Source organism: Vitis vinifera, chromosome 6 (genome assembly GCF_030704535.1).
Source record: "Vitis vinifera cultivar Pinot Noir 40024 chromosome 6, ASM3070453v1".
NCBI classification, from domain to species: domain Eukaryota; kingdom Viridiplantae; phylum Streptophyta; class Magnoliopsida; order Vitales; family Vitaceae; genus Vitis; species Vitis vinifera.
Window position 1 is genome coordinate 23,760,641 of NC_081810.1, and position 12,040 is coordinate 23,772,680.

The 12,040-nt window shown below is 30.1% G+C and overlaps 1 protein-coding gene across 1 annotated transcript; it reads left to right on the forward strand.

Annotated features, from left to right (window-relative positions):
• The first annotated feature begins 7,038 nt into the window (after positions 1–7,038).
• On the forward strand, positions 7,039–8,130 carry LOC100258720 (uncharacterized). Its single transcript, XM_002274181.5, has 2 exons — positions 7,039–7,221; positions 7,405–8,130. Exons 1-2 carry the CDS (start codon positions 7,092–7,094, stop codon positions 7,791–7,793), a joined length of 519 nt encoding a protein of 172 aa, XP_002274217.1. The 5' UTR covers positions 7,039–7,091; the 3' UTR covers positions 7,794–8,130.
• The last annotated feature ends 3,910 nt before the right edge of the window (positions 8,131–12,040 follow it).

Genomic DNA, 12,040 nt, shown 5'->3' on the forward strand with positions numbered 1-12,040 from the left:
GGGATCGACTCATGACGAGTTTCTCAGTCTGGTCCCTTTTCCGGTTCCTGATTATCACCTAAACAGTGCCTCATTTGGGCCTAGTTATTTCACGCACAGAAGCTTTTCATTCCTTAAGTGAGAGGAACAGGAGACAGAAGCTCCAGAAAGCGGGGTTTGGGCATCTGCCTTTCTAGATTGTGCAGTGTGCGACCCCTTTACCTTCTACGTTGTTGGTGGTGGGCCCTAAAGTTCCGTCGATTGGCCCCTTACGTCTAGGTTGTGAGGTGTTTAAATGGATCTCACATCCATATGTTAGAAATATAAGGATATCTTTGCATTTTTTTTTTAAAAAAAGAATAATACTAATTGCCAATAATATTTTATTTAAAATGAATAATGAATAAAGTTTGACTTTTTTTAATATATAAATGAGTCAAGTTTTTTATTATATATGCACACATTTAGTAGTACTCAATTTTAAACATAATATTCTAGAATGTTTTGATTTAATTTATAATTATTGGATTGGTTTTTTATTGCAAATTATTTGTAAAACTTAAGGAATTTATTAAAAATTTTGAAGTATTAATCATGTTTTACTTAATTTATAATTTATTTATTTAGTAAATTTTTCTTTAAATAGTTGTGTATAGGATAAATAGTAAAGTCATGACTCATGGTATATCGGTTTTCCTCTTCTTTTTTTTTTTTTTTAATGCTTAGATTTATTTTTGAGTTCCAAATTATTTTAAAAAATTATTAAATTCATTAATGAATTCAATAAAAAATGTCACTTGATTTAAAATTAATTTTTCTAGTGGAAAAATTTGTAAAAGTTTAATTACATGCAAATAAGAAATAACAGTTACTATAAACCAATTTTTATTCATAAATTTATTATATTATTTGAGTTTTAAATTACTCATATATAAATTATTAGACTTGTTAAATGAATCTAATACATTAACTCTTATTTAATTTAAAGTTCATTTGCCTAGTAAAAAATTTTTTTTAAATAATTTTATATAGAAGAGAAATAATAGAGTTGTTTTAAATTAATTTTTATTCATAAATTTTTGGTATTAATAAGTTTATTATTTAAGTTTTAAATTATTTTTAAAATTTAATAGATTTGTTAACAAATCTAACGCATTAAATCTTATTTAATTTGAAGTTAATTTGCCTAACATAAAAAGAGAAAAATAATGATTATATTTTAGAAGAGAAATAATAAATTATGTGTGTTTTTCTATTGTTTTTAAAAACCGGTGAAAACAACTTTTACTTGTTTTTTATTTATTTTACTTTGTTTTTAAAAATTGAAAATAGAGAATAATAACCAAATAGTGTTATGAGTTTTTAAAATTTTTAAAAAACTACACCAAACATGATCTTAAAGTCTAACGATTTTAATTATAAATTGAAAACCATTTTTTAGTGAAAAGAATATAAAATATCAAAAAATAAATTATTTTCTTATTTCATAATTAATTGATATAAATTAAATTTCAATACAAAATTAAGTTAAGAAAAATAATTATTCAATTTGATATAAAATAATAGTTATCTGTATGATAAAAGTTTTATTTATTTATTTGTTATCTGTAAATGGTAAAAAAATTGAAAAAATAAAGAGGTCACATCTACCAAACCCATAAATATAAAAATCGTATCACCGCATTTTAAGGAAAAATAAAACATTGTTACAAAAGTTCTAAGTGTATAAGAAAATATAAAGTATGGATCAAAATACTCTTCATAAATGATTTCGTATGTTTTTTAATAAAAGGATAATAAATTGCATATCAATTTGGAAAACACGAAACATCAATTATTTTATCAAAAAAAAAAAATTATATACTTACAATAATAATATGACTAAAGCAATAGATATTATTTTTATGTATTGTTAATTAATTTTATTGTAATAATAGTGTGGGCATTTTTTATGTGCACCACAATCACTTTTTTTTATTTATGAAAAATTGATTTTTTTTTTTTGAAAAAATTGGAGTTGTTATTTATTTTTAAAAGGGAGGACAAAATAAGAAATGTAACTCCTTATTTGAAAAAAGACATATCTGTAAAAAAAAATAAAAAATCTAAGTCTAAATTTGTAGGTTAAGTTACTTATCAGAAAGATACGGTAATAAACTATAACACCTCTTTTAACTTGTATATATACGATCTTTATTAAACCAATGGAGGGAATTATAACAATTAATTAATTAATTATTGATACCAAGAATAAGAATCATACAAATGGGTATGTACAAATCATGGTAAAAATCCAATTACAAGAACAAACAAAATAAATAAAGAGAGAAATACATGAATTGATTTATTAAGTTAATTAAAAAAAGATTTAATTGTTTCGAATGTCACGACGCAATTTAAGAAAATTTGAAAGAATTTATTTCTATAAAAAATTGAGTTAATGATTTCAATTTATTTATTTATGAAAAAAAGTTTCAATTTATTTTCAACAAATTATTTGCTTCAATTTATTTCATTTTATTTTCAAAAAAGTTATTTGCACTTATTTTATCAAAAGAAATTATTAAAAAAAAATTCAACTAGGCAATAAAAATGATTTTTACTTGCATTTATTAGAAAAAGAATGATTTTTTATAACTTTATTTATAAAAGTATTTCAATTTGATTTTATTTAAAAAAAAGTGTTTTTTACAAACTATTTATTTTAATTTTTTTTTTATAAATGTCTCTATATAAAATATTTCAATTTTATTTTATTTTCAAGCAAACTAGTTTTTATTAATTAAAAGACAAGATTTTTAGTTTTTTATTTGCAAAAATATTAAAATTCAATTTAATTTTATTAATGGAAATGATTTTTAAATATTTATATATATATAAGGAAAAGTGCCCTCACAATATGATCCTTATGGTTGCAACATTAGCTTTTGCAGCCATACAAATTTTAGTTGTAGAAAAATGTGGCTGCAACCATTGATTCAAAGTATAATCACACAATCAAACTTTGTTGCAGTTACATGATTTCTTTATACCCTGCCATGCTATGGCACTACACATGGTGCACGCCTTTGTATCATATGGTTACAATTTAATTTGCTTTAAGCTATAGGTCTTGGCTACAACTAAAAACTTAGGTGGTGTTTGTTTTTTTACTTAATTCTAAATAGAACTTTAATGCTTAATAATATTAAATATTAAGTTGTTTGTTTTTGTAGTATTTTATTTCTATTAAGTATTAAAAAGTAAAGAAAAATCAATATATTATTTTTTCTATTTAAAAAAAGCTACATATGTTAACTTTTTCAATTTAGTAAAAAGTTTATAATAAGTCATGAAAAAATAGAAAAACAAACAACTTAAATTCTGAAAACAAATTATTTTCAGCAAAAAATAAAAAAAAAACAAACACCACCTTAGTTTCTTGTCGTGTGTGTCATGGTTAAATTAAAAACATCATTTTTAAACGACAAAATAGGCTATGCAAGCTCAAAAGTATTCAAAAATAAATTGTCCCTACTTATTAATCTTATAATGCATGTGATTTAACTATAATCATGTTGTAGTTTAAGTAATTTAAGGCCTAATTGAGAGTAATTGACTTAAAAAGTGCTTTTAGTTTATAAGGTTTTTATCACTAATACTTTTTACGGGGAATTAAGCATAAATAGCTTAAAATGATGATCTATAATTGACTTGCAATCGAGAAGAGATACGCAGAAGGAAAAAGATGGAAAAAGGGAAAAATGTGAAGGCAAAGCATTTAATTTGAATTGAAGGGCGCATTGATGAGAGTATTCGAGTCCCCCCGCTGGCACACCTACTAAATACGATCAAGAAAGGTGAATAGAGCCCATGCAGCTGGGGCAACCTTGAAGCTGACCATGCAAATATGGCACCCATTGGATGCCTTTGCATAAAAGCAATCCCGGCCTATCCACTCCTTGTCCGGTTGTCCCCATCTCAAGTCCTCTCCCCTTCCTCTTCTTCCCCCTTCATGTTTAATATCATTCAAATATTCATCTTCAACCATACTTTTAGTTTTTTTCTTTTTTTTTTTCGAAAGAAATTACTATAATTTGATAGAAAAATTGTAATTTGCAACATAGTTAGATTAATGATGCCTAGCTTTCCCCTTTTTGCAATTGCAATTTCAATTCATAGGTTGTCAAATTTCTTTATTTTCACTTTGGAGTTTTCGATTAGGATTAACTCTGATACTAAATGTTACGATCTTAATGAAAAGTCTGTTATAAATATTAAAAAATTCCTCTTTGAGTCGAATGGAATATGCCTTTTTGCTTTAGGAAAGGTCACAAAACTACACCTTTTAGACCTGCTGTTGAGTCCATTACAGTCGATATACATAGAGTTGCATTGATGGTGAGATGATGATACAAGAATTCATATTGGTACCATTTTTAATCGTTGTCAACTTCCAGCAGAGACATATATGGCAAATGAGTCTAATGAGAAAGCTATAGCCCTAGACAGCATTTGATAGAAGCGCCTAAAATTTTGGTTGAGTTAAGAGGTTTAAAGCATTATGAAACAAATGGAATTGGGTCACAGCATCCGGCTGCCCTCCCAATCCTTGACAAATATGTATAATGGAGTCAAAACTATGGTTGAGCTTCATTCTAATTAATGCCTTCAGTTGTTGTTGTCAACCTCAATCCTAGAGGATACATGCATGGTGTATTCAATTTAAAGTCTTGAGGTGGTGGGTGTGGTATTATTGAGAAGATAATGCACTTGGTTTGCTGGTAAGATGTTTTTTGTTACCTTGAACGGCAACTTCTTCATCCGATGGGCATATTCAAAATGGTTTATCTTTTTGTCATTTAGGATTCAAGTCCACTAAAATCAGGAAAAGAAAAAGAAGAAAAAGAAGAAGAAGAAGAAGAAGAAATAGAAGAAGAAGAAGAAGAAATTTTGATGCTTTATAGTAAAAATAAAATTGTGTGGAGGCTTAAATGAAAGGAAAGATGGGGCTCAAGGACTAGTAGTACTGTTCTACTGAACGCATAATCCAATCCTTTACCAAAAACTGACCTGTGGGTATCATCAATGAAAGGAAAGAAAGAAAGAGGGCCCTCACTCTCCTAGTAAATTTTCCACTGACACCAGCAACAACAAAGCTGTGCCTTCTTTAATTTCCTCCCCCTAGTCTAACGGCCTCATTTAATTCCCAACTTCTACCTTCTACTGCCAAGAAGATGATCACTTCTCTCTACTTGATCTAACATAATAATGTAAATCTACTTGGATATATAAAACTTGAATTGGAGGAGGCAGATGCATGAAGTACGCAGCTATGATGTTCCCAACATTTTTCACAAATCAAGGACATTAGCTCATTCAAGTCAACAATTCTCTAACTAGACTAAAGGAGTGATCAATTTTCCAGAAGTTCCTCACAAGTCTTCATCCCTAACTGGACTAAAGGGAAGAGCGTTAGGGTAGGGTATCTTGCTCCATGTTCTTGGGAGCAAAGGAAGCTCGGACAAATACATGGGTGGACATAAAAGGGACACAAAAGGTGAATAGGAAATTGCAGTGTCCAATGGAAGGTAAAACTGCTCTTTAAAGGGAAGTAGATGAAATTTTTTGCAAGCTTCAATTGTTATACATAATGAGGAGCGCGCTTCTCTCAACCATGAATGCGTAAACTTAATGTTTTTTTTCTTTTCTCCTTGTCTTCTTTCATATGTACCAAACAAATTAAAGCCTACTAACTCCTAAGGACCCAATTATTATCCAAATATTTGCAGTGACTCCTCTTGTTTATTTGTCCTTGTTGCATAGTCAAACTACTCTCTCTGCATGAAACAACTCTAAATGAATTGAACTGGTTAATTTCCAACAAAAGTTGGATGCTTTTTCTTCCTTCTCTGAGTTGATCAAGAGCATCAAGTACATACAGGTTGTGTATTGAGAAGTATAATTCAGTCAGTGTAGTGTGTATGCATGTAGAAGAGCGGGAAAATGGAAGAACGATGAATCATTAATGTGGTGGTGCTGCAGGGGTACTTCTGGAGTTACACTACACAGCTTTAATTTCAGAGGCCAGCTGGATCTGTCATCAACCACATTTTCAGCAGACAGACCATTACAATTTAGCCTTTGCTGTGAGGGAAGTTGTGTCCGTATATTCTTGGTATTAGTTTTCTCATTTTCATTAACTTGATCTGTCTTGAAAAGTAAGTAAAATGGCATAAAAAAAAAAAAAGGACCCTCACCTACCATTCTACGGTGTATTGAATGCCTAAAAGATGTCACATATTGTTCAACCCTATCATCAATGACCCAATTGAAGTGTCTGTGGATTCGTGGTTATCTTCTTTTCTCTTTGAGGCTTCACGTAAGGGGTACCCCATAGAAGGCCCCAACATACATTATGGTGATCCTGGGGCAAGAATTAATTATCATTTCTAGAGAGGTTGGTTTTAGGGTAACCATTAAAGTTTTTGTCCCAAGAGAGGTAGACCATACTGGCACAAAAGTTCGTACAATGTACCATAAGGATGGAAAGTATCAGGATAATTTCACCCAAGAACAAGATCAAATTAGTCCCTTCTGCTCTATTTTTGATTCATTAGACAACATTACGATAAATCAACTTTATTACTAGGACCATAGGATCAAATTTCTTGGTTTGTTCTCAGTTGTGTAAAAGATAAGATACTTAACATGGCAAATTGAAGTTAATTGACGGTGTTGAAGGAGTACTGTTGTTTGTTGATCCATTGACGTCCCACACCAGGAAATGTAAAGAAATTGTTTTGTATGTGGGGTAAGTGTCTGGTAAATATGTATATATATGTCAGATGTTCCAGAGGATGAAGGCCATTGCGTCAAGTGTCAGAAGGTCTTAGCATGATATTGTTTTTCAAATGAGATTTTGAATTTACATATAGTGCTCTTGGAGCTATACCTTCAATATCATCAACTAAAATTATGTACCTAAGACTCCTTCACTAACACCAACTACCAAAATCAGGCTTGGGACCCTTCATTGAATGCGGTATTGTTCATCCTTCATATATTTATGTGCTCCATGTTATACCTTCTTCTCATCCATCCTCACACCCTTTGCTAGCTACCCAGCTCCCATGGCACTTAATCGTGTGATTGCACCACTCTTCTTTGCACTGGTTCTTGCAACGATTGACCTCTCGACTTGCCATGTTATGAAGGGCTCCGTCACTTGCCTGGACTGCCACCGCCATCACGACTTCTCAGGTTTGCCCTAACTTAAAAATTTTCCTTGATTTGAAAGGGTAAAGCCCTTAAAAAAAAAATCAGCCTATTTCATTATACCGTTGGGCTCATTCTTTTTGTTAGGAAGCCTATGCTAATTATATGTTGCTGAAACATTCTGACTCCAATAATTCTCACTGCATTTCTCTTAAAATTTTGTTACAGGCATTAAGGTTTTAGTGAAGTGTGACCGGGTGAAAAAGCTGGCTATGGCAACCACAGAAGCTGATGGCTCCTTTAAGACCAATCTTCCCTCAGACACTCAAACCTCTTCTCCTCCTTTGAACTGCCTTGCTAAACTTCTTGGTGGCCCGAACCAGCTCTATGCCTTCAGGAAAAACACGGTCTCCAAGATTGTGAAGGCCCGAGACGATAGTTCTTACACGATCTCCACTCCCCTTTCCTTTTCCACCACATGTCCTTCATCTGTAAAAGGTGCGAAATATGGGGAGTTTGGGTCATCCAAGACCGTTGATCTACCTCTACCGCCGGAGTGGGGACTAGCACCATCTAGCTACTATATTCCTTTCTTCCCCATCATCGGTATACCGTAACTATTGCAGCATAATGAGCAGATCAAGAAGTGATTACTAAAATATATATAAATATAAAAGTCTTGCTCTATCATGTGATCTTTGTGTGGAAAATGTAGTGAAGTCTAAGTATTTCTTTGTTTCTATATATGTTCTATATATATATATATATATGTATATGAAGTGGTTGGCTTTTGTACAAGTGGAAGTTAAAACTTAGAAGTGCTACATGTGCTAAGAACGGAAGCATTTTGTATCGTGTGTGCACTCAGAAGTCCAAGGCATAAATGCATGTATACTTGGTTAGGATGTCCAACAGTTTTTTAAAGTATCAATTTTGCTTGTTCTTCTTTTGTTACTTTTTCTTTTTTGGGTGATCAATGATAGTTTATAGTGCTTGTGACTAAATTACTTTGCAAAGACAACATCATACGTAGAATGCCCATGCATCTGTAGAATTTTCACTCTTCCTGTCACTCCGCCCCCATCAGTTGAAGCAAATCAATAGCTCTTTAGCCCAAGGGACTTGGTGTTTGCTCCAACACGTTAAAATGTGCCCAAAACATATCTTTTTTTAACTTTTGTCCAAGAGTAAATTATGGTTGAGGATTGCTACCTTTTCTCCAATGTTTTCATAATCTGATTGGTTATTAAACCGAAAAAATCATCGGTTCACAGTTCACCGATTGACCCGGTGGTTAAACTGATAACATCATAAATATATAATTTATGTATTATTAAAATTTAAAATATTTATAAGAATTAAATATATATGTATAATTAATTTTTTTTAATAATATTTTATTTTTATATTTAATATATCAAATTAAATGATAAAAATAAATATAATTTGAAAAAACCCAAATTTTAAACTTATTTATACCCATTTTAGATAATTCACCTCCATTTTCATACTTAATCTCCACCGTTCATTTAAAAAACAAAACCTAAAACCCTCTCTTCCCCCACCACTACGACCCTTTTCCCTCCTTTCTCTTTTATTTTCTTTCCCTCTCTCTCACTCATCAACAGCCGTACCATCACCCCCACCCCCCACTCCTCCAAATTTCCCCCCCTTTGTTTTCTTCTTCTCCATTTCTTCTTCTTCTTCTTCTTCTTCTTTTCCTCCTCCTCTTCTCCCTTTTCTTTTCTTTCTTTCCCTCTCTCACCATACCCATGCCGACCAACAATCGTCCCATTCCCATCATCTCTATCTTTCTCTCATGGGGAAAAAAAAAAAAGACATGTTGTGAACCTTTCAATTCACTACAAATCAATTGGCTCACTTGGTTAGCCGGTCCGACTATCGGTTCTGACGGTTTGAAGCCCATTTTATTGACCCAAAAGGGTGGATTGAACTAAAAGGTCACCGACGGATGATCAGACCATTTGATCAGATCCAATTTTTAAAACAATGTTTTTATCATTCAATTCTTAGTTTAAATATTCAAATAAACAGAAAGATCTTAACGAATTGGAACATTTGCATACTATATGTTGTCCAAGACTCCTTTTTAGGAATTGAATTGAAAACAACAACCTTATTTTCCCTCTAATTTTAAACACGCAAAAAAAAATATTTAGCAATGTTTTCAAATATAATTTTTTTAAAAACATTTTTTGAAAACAATTTTCATAAAACAAATTATTGATTAAAAATTTATATATAAAAATATGTTTTCTCAACTTATTAATTTTTAAGGTATTGTGCATCATATTTTAAAATGAACCAAAATAATTATGACAATGACAATTTATATCTTGTAGTCCCTAACAATGATTAAAATTAAATGCGGAGAGTGATAGTAGGCTGTCATTGTTTATGACAAAAATTTGAGCTTCCATTTCAGATAAACCTTATAAAAAGTAGGAATGACAATTAATTGGATCAAGGCGCGTAAGGGGGACCAAGCTACCTCACGATTATTCACCCAAACTAAATTGATGTGTAAACTAACAATTTTGTAACCGTTGGAATGTAGACAAGGCTTGATCCATGTTATGTCCCCTTCACGTTAGGGAAATATCATATCAAAACTCTAGAATAAATAAATAAAATTGATGAAATAAAAATTGAATAAAATTTATAAAATATTGAAAAAAAAATCTAAAAAAACATTAAATAAATAATAATTTATAAGTCCAAGTTATCTCTCTCTCTTTATTTATATATATATATAAAGGTCTGACTACTATATAGTATAATATATAATAGATAGCTCTTGAAAACACATTTAATTTCAAAATGATACACTATAATTTGGATGTGTTTGAGGATGTACAATATGATGATGGATATATAGTTATTTTTATTTAAAATATTTACAATTTTATTTACACAAATATGTTTTTATCAAGTATTGTAAAAACATAAAAAGTGTTAAAGATTTGATTCAAATTATTTATTTTTTATTTTTAAAAAAATAAATATTTATACAATTTATTTATTTTTGGCAAATTACCTTTTTAAGTTTAACTAGGATTATGAAACTATTGGTTTAGGGGTTAACCCATAAGAATCTATAAATATGTGACTTTATGTAAGATTTTAAGAGAGAAGGAAAAAATTTGTAAATAGTGAAAAGAGGTAGATAAAGGATATATTGGATTTTGGGTACATAGAACAAGGTTGAGAGAGTTTGAAGTGCGTGTTTTTAAAGTTTATTAATGATCTCCCTTTTCCGTGGATGTAGGTAATTACACTAAGCCACATAATTATTTTGTCTTCTCTAATTTATTTTATTTTTTGTGTTGTATTTTAATATTGTGATTTTCCCAATAAGTGGTATTAGGGTCGTGATGTGAAGATTGTGGAAAAATTGTTTTGAAGATGATGTTAGATATTGATATAATATTGAGTCATTTGATGGAAAGGAAAAATTTTAGTAATTGACAAGGTACTGTTAAGGATGTTTTACTGTTACAAGGACTTCTTAATGCTTTACAAAGCAAGAAACAAGAGAAAATAATAAATAAAGAATGAGAAGAATGAAAAGTAAGAGCCATAAGTATCATTTGTTTAAGTCAAACTCTTGAAATAAAGTATAGTGTTTTGAATGAGAAATCTTTTTCTAATTTATAGAAGTTAGAAAAAAATTATATATCAAAATCCCTAACAAATAGACTATATTTGACGGAGTAACTATTTGAGTTAAATATGGATAAAGGAATGAATATTAGAAATCATATAAATAAATTTAATAAGTTCAACCCCCAATTATTGAGTGTAAATGTTAAGATTGATAAGAAAAATCAAAGTATTACTTTGTTGGCATCTCTACCAAAATCATATAATACAATGGTGACTATGTTTTTAATTAGAAAGACAACATTTTTTGCGGATGAGGTGTCAACTACTCTTTAAAGACAAAAAAATATTAAGCAACCGAGTAGTTCATCTTATACTGAAAAACCTCTTATGATAAATTCTTAATCACATCATGGAAGAAGTAAAATGCGAGGAAGATACTATGATAGGAGTGATAACCAATCTTCATTACACTTCTATAATTATATGGAGTGTTATTATTACCACAAAAAGGACATATTAGAAGATACTATGAATAATTGACAAAGCACCTAAAAATAAGGAAAATATTAAATCCAATGAGACTTTAGATTTTACGAATATTGTTGATGAAGAGTTTGATGAGAAAGATAATGTTCTTCATGTTGGATTTTAGCTTTTGGATTCTTGATGTTCTTTTCATATATGCTCATATAGGAAATGGTTTGATACCTACAAGAAATGCGATGCTAGTACTGCTCGAATAAGCAATGATTCAAGCTCTAAAGCCATTGGGATTGGTAACGTAAAAGTGAAAAATGTTTAGTGGTGTTGTCAAAACATTAACTAGTGTTAAACATGTTCCTAATTAAGTTAAGGAGTTTAATTTCTATGGGATTTTGGATACTCCAAGTTATGTTTTTTTCTATAAAGAATGATATAATGAATATTAAAAAAAGGTATTTTGATAGTTATGAAATAGAAAAAAGGTGAAAAAAATTATACACCTTGATTGGACGGAGATGAAGGCGGAACCACACCATGTAAAGTCTTTTGCTAGTGTTAAACATGTTGTCAAAGTAGATGAATGTGATATCCAAACTCTGTTTTTGATTAAAAGTACTCTTTTGCACAAGGATGAGATTAATCGTAAAAGCAAGGGAGTTTTGAAGAAAACAAAAATAGTTTATACAGTCAAGCCCGATGAGAGTTTGCACTTGACAAATGTTTATGTTAACCATACAAGATTGAGATAATTTGA

Coding starts and splice junctions, on each gene's coding strand:
- LOC100258720 (XM_002274181.5), top strand. CDS start 7,092: ATGGCACTTAATCGTGTGATTGCACCACTCTTCTTTGCACTGGTTCTT. Junction 7,222..7,404: donor CCGCCATCACGACTTCTCAG/GTTTGCCCTAAC, acceptor ATTTTGTTACAG/GCATTAAGGTTTTAGTGAAG.